The following is a 10485-nucleotide window of genomic DNA, read 5'->3' as shown; positions in this document are numbered from 1 at the left end:
GTCGACAAGTCCTCCGGTGAAAAGACAGAACGGGTGAAGGCGTGTGTGTTTTATGGCTCCGCAGATGTGTCGGGAACGCCTGCGAGGCAGCCGGTGTTCGCGGTACATCACCGCAGTGAGTCCCTGGCAGCTTGATGGAAGGCCAGGTGCGAGGCGGCGAGTGTCAACCTCCTGCCGTGCGCGTGGGTGTAAAGCCGTCCCTCCGTCACCCGTACAACTTCTCCTGCCCCGGGTCGTTAAAGGTAAGGGTGAGCTGCTCCGTTCGGCGCGTTTCCCGGACAAGCCGCGCAGAATTAAACACCAGAGCTCCTCTTTCCTGTCTGTTGTTTAAAGCGCTTTCTGGCCTGGGGCAAAAACTACATTGTGGTTAATTCGCTGTGTGGAGTTTGCATGTTCTCCCCGTGTCTGTGTGGGTTTCCTCCCACACTCCAAAGACATGCTGCTCAGGTTCACCCATAGTGTGTGAGTGAGTGACAGAGAGAGTGTGTGTGTTCCACTGATGTATGGATGAGTGACCCAGTGTAAGTAGTGTATCTGGGTGCTCTGGTTGCCTCCCACACTCCAAACACATGCTGTTCAGGTTCACCTGTAGTGTGAGTGACAGAGAGAGAGTGTGTGTGTTCCACTGATGTATGGATGAGTGACCCAGTGTTAAATGGTGTATCTAGCAGTGTAAGTCACCGCGGTGAATAATGTGTGTGGGCTCATAACAGTACATAGAGTTCATTGGAAGTCGCTTTGGACAGAAGTGTCTGATAAATAAATAAATGTAAATATAATTTTCACTCAGGCCACCTACATCCTCGGTACCTGAACACAGGGTGATTTAGTTGTAACTTTCCAACACAACAGAGATGCTCGTGAGTCGCGGTGCGTTATCTTAAAATATTGCTTTTACACGGTGTGTGTCAATGTTGTTTTAAGGAGGTCTTTAGAGGGTCTGTGCTAACCTGGCTATGCGGGCAACAGTGCGTGGGAGAACTTTACAGATGTGACTGGACAGGCACATGAGATTGACGCCGCCGCGGGGGGAAAATGGCAAGATGACAATCCCAGGAGCAGCCTGTGACATTTCTGAGAAAAACACCTCGGAGCTGGACGGAATGGCCTACCAGGTAGCCGCAGTGGCCGAAGCAAATAAGCCTGAGCTAAACAGATGAATCTGCTTTACCCGCGTGCAAGACCCTGGAGAAATTGGCCGCAGAGCGATCTCGGCAAGACTCGGCAACCGATTTCATGCCGACACTAATTTTCCCAAAGCGTTTTTTTCTTCTCGCTTGGATTCTTCAACATCTCAGCCAAGGTCAAACACAAGTCCCCAGACGCCACGTCCTGCGACCCACCCCACCCCACCCCACCCCCACCAATCCGTTTCATGCTAGCACCTAGAAATGCTTGCCGATGTTTGAACCAAGATTTCACCCCAGTGCCCGAACGATGCCGTACGGTGGTGATTAGGGTTTGGTAACATTGCGGTCATTTCTCTATCACCTGTCTCTCACACCTCAGTACGGTTACAAAGAGGACCTTACAGGTAAAACACAAAATAAAAGCCCATAGCTGAGTCCATAAAAAACGCATTTACATTTACGTATTTAGCAAATAATACATTTACTTGTATTTATTTAACAGACACTTTTCTCCAAAGCGACTTCCAATGAACGCTATGTAGTGTTACTATCAGCCCACACACCTTATTCACCACGGTGACTTACACTGCTAGATACTCTACTTACACTGGGTCACTCATCCATACCTCAGTGGAACACACACACTCTCTGTGTCACTCACACACTGTGAGGAACCTGAACAGCAAGTCTTTGGAGTGTGGGAGGAAACCAGAGCACAGGCCGACACAAACACGGGGAGAACATGGAAACTCCACACAGACTGAATGGGGATCGAACCCATGTCCTCTCGCACCATCCAGGCACAGTAGTACCATAATAATACAAATAATGACACAGCAGCCTTTCCTTCGGACATAAACACCAAGGGATCAGAGTGGAAAATGCCGCATGACATGTTAACTGTGAAATGGGAAAAAAAAAAATGTCAGAGTTAATGTCAGGCAAGTTCCATTCGAAAGGTGTTTTATTCTTAATAGTACGAATCGCTTTTCTGACGTTTTTTATCATTTTGCTTTACATGAGGAACTATTCCTTTACTGATGGAGATACGATGCGTTTTGATGACTCAAAAGTCAGCTGGGTGTTCTGGGTCACTGCAGCCCCGGTGAGCGGACACGAGTGACAGCGGAGCTTAACGGTTCCTCCGTTACTCACCAGCTTGGATGGGAGGGGCAGCCCTGAGAGCTGGAAGAAAGGACAAATTAAGGAATGAAGGGAGGCAGAGGGCAGCGCATACAGTCGCTCCCCAGCAGCAGTCTATTGATTCTGTGGCACAAGGCAAAATTTCATTATGCCCCCCAACACTAATTAATTCATCTGCCATCGTTATTGCCTGGAAAAGAGACTGGCCACCTCACCTTTTGGGGGAAACTTTGCAGTTGTCTTATAACCCCCCCCCCCCCCCCCCCCACTTACTGAGCCCCCCCTTGTCTGTTATGTTTATTTTTTGAAATGACTCCCTCCAAAGCAATGCTAATTTTGTCTTCTGTATTACAGTGATTTGTCCCTTTATTCCCATTTATTCAGCAGGGTATTCGGGGACAGCTGGTAATGTAGGGGTTAGAACTACTGCTGTTGGACCCCAAGGTTGCAGGTTTGATTCCCACCTCCAGCTGCTGTACCCTAGAGCAAGGTACCTACCTCAATTGCTCCAGAAAGACAGCCAGCATCCTGGCATGGGGCATCACCGTGTCGGTGATGCCCCATGCCAGGATGCTGGCTGCCTTTCTGCATTCTGCGACTGAATTGTTATTGAACGTTTGCGTGTGCGGCTGTCGAAGGGCGTCTGATCTTAACACCCGGCTGCGCAGAGGGAGAAGATTTATGTGTCAGTGCATGTGCGTCTGCATGTTTACATTACTGATGATCCGATGTTTGTAGGTGGATGGCGAGCGTGGCTTCCGAAGACCCTTTCTTCTCCCGGTTACCATGGCCACCGTGTCACGAAAACACTCTCGGCTTCTGTAGCCCATGGTGATCTGGGCCACAATGAGAGGGTAGAAAGGAGAGAGCAACATCAGGACAAGGGACAGAGAACAAGACCAAACAGCCTCTGGGATGCAGCTTGTTTGTGGGCATGAACATGAGAAAAAAAAGAAGAAAAAAAAATCCCTTCTGTCACGGCCCCCCATCACATCTCCAGCAGACGCTTGTCAAAAAGCAGCGAATAAACCGAAGCCCCTCGCAGTGTGTTCCTTCACATATTTTTCTTTTTTAATGAGGACAACATCAAACCGCAAGTTCAAGCAAAAAACTGCTCTGATATTTTATGGGATTGCTAAACATGTCATGGGAAACTGGTTAGACTTACAACAGAAATGTGGGCTTCGTGGTAAAAGCTGACATGTAAAAGCAGCAAACAACCAGTCTCATCTTGCAATAAAGACCTTGCTTGGGCAAGAAACAGATGAGTAAATATGGATCAAAGCAAAGAAATGGACAGAAAGGACTTGGGACATGTGAAGGTCATCTTATGTTACTTCCCTGCTCTGCTTTTCATTTTGTCTGTCCTGAGTTCAGAGCTGTCAGCCAGTGTGATGACATTCTAAACAAAGGAACTTATTATATTCTATCCTTTCATGGCGTTCATTACATTTATGATACACACACACACACATTTTCAGAACCGCTTGTCCCTTACGGGGTCACGGGGAACCGGAGCCTACCCGGCAACACAGGGCGTAAGGCCGGAGGGGGAAGGGGACACACCCAGGACGGGACGCCAGTCCGCCGCAAGGCACTCCAAGCGGGACTTGAACCCCAGACCCACCGGAGAGCAGAACTGCGGTCCAACCCACTGCGCCACCGCACCCCCCACATTTATGATATAATATACATAATTGTAACTTGCACATAGAGATTTTGCAACTGAATTAGGCCATACACACACACATCATCTAAAACCGCTTGTCCCATATGGGGTCGCGGGGAGCCGGAGCCCAACCCGGCAACACAGGGCAAAAGGCTGGAGGGGGAGGGAACACACCCAGGACGGGATGCCAGTCCATTGCAAGGCACCCCAAACGGGACTCGAACCCCAGACCCACCGGAGAACAGGACCCAGTCCAACCCACTGCGCCACCACGCCCCCTATAACAACAACAACAACAATAATAATAATAATAATAATAATAATAATAATAATAATAATAATAATAATAATAATAATAATAATGGTAGTAGTAGTATATTATTGTTAATAATAATTATGCCTCCAGAAGAGGCTCTGGACCACCATGACCACCATTAAGAAGGAACAAGCAGTTGCTGACAATGAATGAATGATATTTCTGTTTGACATCAATGTTATGTATCGTCTCAATTTTACTTGACATTTAAGCCTCGTGTTTTTCGTACATAATGTGACATAATGAAATATAAAGAAATGTTACTGTGCTTCCCATCTTCACTGAATGTAAAAATGTGTAGCATCAATTTCAAGTTACACGTCCAATACTGAATGAACATGCTATTCTTGTCCGAACTGATGTGCTTTGATCCTTCGCTATCCCTATTATGTCTACAGCATTAGTATTTATTGACCGCCTGTACGGTTTACCTTGTAGTGTCAAGTGCTTTGCGTCAGTCTGTTGGAAACAGCACTATATAAAAATGAATTGAATTGAATGTAACCGAACCATGTGGATTTCAGTCATAAACATGCATCTACTGCATATTACCAAAGTTCTCTATTAAACTACATGGCGCAACAAAAAGCGGGAAAAGAAGCCAAAAGAGTAACTTCGCACAATGACGCTAATACAACATTTTTTCTTGCGTTTATGGGCTCCAGATCATAGTAACCCATAGTAACCAGCTTGTGTTAAGAGCTGCACAAATTGTCTTCTTTAATTATCTTGACCTGATGAAGATCAGATCGGGACATTTAGACATGAGAGAATCATAAGATGAGAACCTAATTTCTGTATGGGATCAGGACCTGGGTTCTGGACCTGGGATTTGCATGGGATCAGAACCCTTTATCTGCCAGGGATTGGAGCCATATTGCTAAACGTCAATAAAATTCTCAGATTTCTCTATAGTACTTGCGATACTGCCTATAGTTGTATGAATATCCATCCATCCATCGATTTTCTAGGTCGCTTAGTCCTTCTAGGGTCGCGGTGGCAATAGGAAGAGCAGAGCAGCCCAGACCTCCCTGTCCCTCGCAGCTTCCTCCAGCTCGACCCGGGGATCCCCAGCCGCTCCCAGGCCACCTGGGAGATATAATCCCTCCAGCGGGTCCTGGGCCGACCTCGGGGTCTCGTCCCAGTTGGCCGTGCCCGGTATACCTCCAAAGGGGGGCTCCCAGGGGTCGTCCTTTCCTAGATGGGTCCAGGTGGGACGTAGAAAGTATATAGAAATGTTATTCTAAGATCCAAGCGTACTAGTACTAAGCAAAAATAAGACGGGAGTGTTTACAAGTTTTGCCATTATAAGGCCTCCGCGGAGGAACAGTCCCAACACCCATTTGCTCCTCACCTTCTTTCTAAGTTTGCAGCCCTGTTTTGTTTGTCTTAATATATGTATGTGAATGAATTTAAACTAACAGCCTAAAAACAGACACCAAATACAAACAGGGCCTGTAAACAAAATCTCCGACCTAGTTTTTTCGCGGCATGCAGCAGCGCCTGAGAGATGGTGCAGCATCCATGACTTCATCAATTATGCAATCAGTGGCTGGGGGGGGGGGGGGGGGGGGGGGGGGGGGGGGGGCGGGGCATGGGTTCAGAATCCCGAGAAAACAACTGAAGCAGGCGGCCTTCTTTCACGTGTGTGTGTGTGTGTGTGTCTTCGTCTCCGCATCCGTGAATGTGCTTATTTGTATTTCTAACATCTATTTATTTGGCAGATTTATTTTGCAGGCGCGGATGTGTGGTTCTGCGTCCGTGTGCGGCTGTGCATTTCTGCGTGCCTGTGTTTCCAACGCGTTTCTTTGCGCAGCACGCGAGTGTGTGCATGTACTCGTGCATCGTCAGGTCCTTCAGAATTCGAGCATTTGCAGAGATTTTGGTTTGTGCCACTCTATGGGTTTGGTGCATGTGAACATTGGAAGGCTAAAACCAAGCCAGGAGGTGAACCAATTAATGAAGAAGTTGACTGAAATCTGGTTAAAATCCCTCCTTCTCCCGTTCACCTGCTGTGAGTGGAAGATGCCAAGCAGGACGCCGGATCCTCGGAGAACTCTTCAAAGACACGAAGGGGTTTAGAGGGACAGACCCGCTTCGGATTAACATCACCATGACCCAAAAAAACATCACAAGCAGGAGAAATCCTATCGCAGAGAACAAAAAGAAAGGTGATTCAAATTTCTTTTTTTTTTTCTTCCAAAAGGCACGAAAAAGGATGGTTCTGAAATGAAACACGTTGTTTGATTCACACATCTAGTTGCTGTGGCCTTTCTTTAAACTACGCTTTTGATTCCCTGTGTTTTAAAGTTCATGGAATGGAAAAAAATAGCTGTGCGATAACATTTGCAAATACGTGGTTTTTTTAACACACTGCATCCTGCAGCAGCTGTTAACTACTTTTCGCTTACAAAATTAACTGAACGTGGTAATTTGGCCAGGGGTGCCCAAACTTTTACATACAACTGTATGTTTTCTGCTATGCATTACTTCATATAAGAATTTCTGTACATGAAATAATGCATATCTATGAGAGACATGTAACAATTTGGATAAATGTGTCTGATCACATACACACACACACACACAATCTAAAGCCGCTTGTCCAATACAGGGTCACAGGGAGCCGGAGCCTAACCCGGCAACACAGGGCGTAAGGCCGGAGGGGGAGGGGACACACCCAGGATGGGATGCCAATCCAGCGCAAGGCACCCAAGTGGGACTCGAACCCCAGACCCGCCGGAGAGCAGGACCCAGCCAAACCCACTGCGCCACCACACCCCCCACCTGTGTCTGATAGAAACAGAAATAAAATGCACATTCTTCTGTAACAGTACATTAATGATGCTAATATGCTTTATGTACAATTTATTTATTTATATATTACTATTTATGTTAGATTCAGCAGTTAAGACCACCAGTAACTAAATAACACACCAACAACGCATCAGCTTGATGGATCACATAAACGTAGAATAACAGTCTGCCCGAAACGAGTGACGGTTGAGTAGAAACGATGACTTTACAAAGTGTTTATTCTTATGAATCTTGCAATCAATGTATTCAAAAGAAAAATCCGGGTTCTCGTATAAAATGTTTAAATAAACTCGCCCGCGTTACATCCCAACACGGGAAAAAGACAGAGTAATAAATCACGGGCCTTTATGTCAGATCTCATCTTTTCATTGTCACCTTTGAGCCCCACGAGTGTCCTTACGCCGCATGATCAATGGCGAGACAATAATTCACATTCCCATTAATTGACTGGCTTCACCACCCTTGCTCTCGCTCCGTGACTCTTTGTCCCTTGACGGCGGTCGTTCCTTTCGCGCCGCCGATTTGACCGCAGACGGGGCTGCGTCTGGGGTCCGATATGTGGCACAGCAGCACCTGCTATCTGATCAGAGACTGATCGGTGTCCCTCGTCTGAATTGGAAGGAAATACACGTTTAAAAATCCACGGTACGGATTCCGAGCCCTATCAATCCAGACTAATTGAGTTTTTATAGCAGCTGACGCATGATTATTTCTCTTCTCGGATCTCATTACTGAACCTTCATTACACATCGCCGCTGGGATCCTAGGGCTACCCTCCTTATTACGACTCAGGGCTGCTAGATTAAAACAAGAAGAAGTCACTTTTATAGATATATTGCTTTGTTTCACCCCAGGCAAAGGGCTTGGTAGCTACACTTCCACTCTAAGAAACTGTCCCAGGTAGCAGAGGAGGAGAGCAAAAGTAGTGCAGGTTGAAAACAGCAAATCAGGCTGCTCATTATTTCAGGTTCATTGTAGCTGCTGCACTAATGAAGCCTCTGGTCCAATGGCAAAACCACTTGTGACCGGCAAAGGACACGAGTAAGAAGGCCGAGTTTCGCCTTCGTTGATCACCAAGGAGGGTCCTCCACAGCAGCATTCCTCCTCTGGACTCATGCTATTTAACACTTCTAATGTCGGTAATAAATCGAGATATGATCGATATGAGACATGCCGAGTATTTACATTTATTTATTTAGCGGACACTTTTCTCCAGAGCGACTTCCAATGAACTCTCTGTAGTGTTATCATCCCGTCTGTCACCTCACAGCGCCTGGGTGGTGCGAGAGGACGTGAGTGAAGTTTGCACATTCTCCCTGTGTTTGCGTGGGTTTCCTCTGGGTGCTCTGGTTTCCTCCCACCCTCCAAAGACATGCCGCTCAGGTTCCCCCATAGTGTGTGAGTGACAGAGAGAGAGTGTGTGTTCCACTGATGTATGGATGAGTGACCCAGTGTAAGTAGTGTATCTAGCAGTGTAAGTCACTGCGGTGCATAAGGTGTGTGGGCTGATAACACTACACAGAGTTCATTGGAAGCTGCCTTGGAGAAAAGTGTCTGAGATGCTGGCACTGATGAGTCTCTTAAATCTGTGTGATTTCATTTCTTTTTAGGCAGCTGTAGGAAAAGCAAGGCTTGTGCGCATATTGGAGCCTTGTTGTCATGGCAGCTCTAAGAAATGACCAGTTTTAATAAAGTTATTATAGGACAGCTCAGTGAACCGATGGATTCTGTATGGAAATAGTGCTGCCAGGAGTTCTTCTTTCGAGCTATGAACCGGACTCATCGGGCTGCTTAGAAGTTACATCCTGTCAAGTATGAAGGGAAGCAGCTCAAGCATCCCAGAAGCATATTTCCATCAAACAATAGGAACTAAACAAAACTTTGCTCTAAATTCATTTCCGGAGTCATTCTAAGGCAACGGAAACTAGAACTTGTTATCAGTTAATGAGATATTAATACAGCTTCTCCCAGGAACCTACAAAGTCTTCAAGGGGCTACTGCTTCCATTCTGAAACATTATCTTGAGGCTGCGATTTAATAATGCTTCATAATATTACTTTGCCAAAAGGAAAAAAATGGAAATAATCACTATAACGTTAAGAGTCTGTCAAGTTCTTAATGTAGTCAAATATTTAATTTACCCATTGCCTGATACTTATGGCATGCATGTTATTATGCCAGAACTTTGTAGTTTTATTAATAGGTTTATGTTTTTATGTATTTTTAAGAGGGGCTGTTGAAATTCATCCCATGGGTTGTATTGTAAACAATGAGGGACGCGGAACCTTTTTAGCGGTTGGCTAAAGTTTCCTACATCCCGTTAAAATGTAACCCTCAGTGGAAGCGATACTTCCTGCCGTCCTACGTCCAGTTAGAGTGTAACCCTCTTCGGAAGTAGCACTTCCTGTTTACGGTTATCTCGTCAAGCCAAGGAAGGGAACCGGTTCTCGACTCTCCGGTTACTTTTTGGTTATTTTTATGTAGCGTGGATAGTTACAAAATACAATTAGAGCCGTCATGATCCCGTACACGGTGAACATTAAGCTGGCGGCTCGGACGTTAACGGGCACTCTCAATTTACAGAACAAAACCGCCGTGGATTGGTGAGTGGATGGTGGTCGAACCGTCACACACAGCGCGCGGCGAACGGGAACGGCGACCAAACGACAATAAATTATTAACACACACTCGTATTGACTCGTTAACTGGCTAAATTAATCTGGAAATTACTAAACGTGGCCTTGTGAGAACTTTTTCAGTTGTGCATCTTTGTAAATCATGATATGTGTTGTATCCAGATTTTGTTTCCTGAGTGAGTCTGACGTAAACAACAAAGAAAGATGTATTTTACTCCCTGAGCTGAGCTGGTTTTCCTAATAAAACCACAGACACGACTATCTGACTGAAATACAGCTGTAAAATGGTCTTAACCCTTCCTCTAGTCTTAACTGGTAGAGTCTTAACCTCCTTCTACTACAGCTGGTAGGTTGTTGGTTAAAGCTGTTGGACCAAAGTCGCAGGTTCGAGCCTCACTACCTGCTCTAGTATCTTTGATCAAGTTATTTACCCTAAAAATTGCCTCAGTAAAATTATCCAGCTGTACAAATGGGGTAATGATTGTGAAAAAGCGTCAGCTAAATGAATGAACATAAAGTAGTGCGCTGGGTGCTGCTTCCTGTCGAAACCCAGAAAACATCCCCATGAATCATTTCCAGCCGGCCAGCGTGTCCACTCTGAATCTTTCACTCTTTTCTCCCATTTACAGAGCAGGCTGTTCTTACTGAAGTTATTCAAAGAGCGTTCCTTGATCAAGGTTACTATAGGTGGTTGGGTAGTAGGACTTGAACCAACAGCCTTTGGGTTACAATTCCATGCCCTTATGGCTACACCACCTGCTGTTCCATCAATCT

The 10485-nt window shown here is 45.9% G+C and overlaps 1 protein-coding gene across 1 annotated transcript in view; it reads left to right on the top strand.

Moving 5' to 3' along the window:
* The first annotated feature begins 9475 nt into the window (after positions 1-9475).
* wdr11 (WD repeat domain 11) overlaps positions 9476-10485 on the top strand; it is a 50369-nt gene continuing 49359 nt past the window's right edge. Inside the window, exon 1 of the mRNA XM_018738135.2 lies at positions 9476-9678. Within this exon, the coding sequence (XP_018593651.1) occupies positions 9593-9678 (86 nt within the window). The 5' untranslated portion in view covers positions 9476-9592. The remainder of the gene's footprint in view (positions 9679-10485) is intronic.

Source organism: Scleropages formosus, chromosome 8, assembly GCF_900964775.1.
Source record: "Scleropages formosus chromosome 8, fSclFor1.1, whole genome shotgun sequence".
In the NCBI taxonomy this organism is placed as follows: domain Eukaryota; kingdom Metazoa; phylum Chordata; class Actinopteri; order Osteoglossiformes; family Osteoglossidae; genus Scleropages; species Scleropages formosus.
Note: the sequence above shows the minus strand (reverse complement) of the source record. Positions and strands in the feature narration are given on the sequence as shown.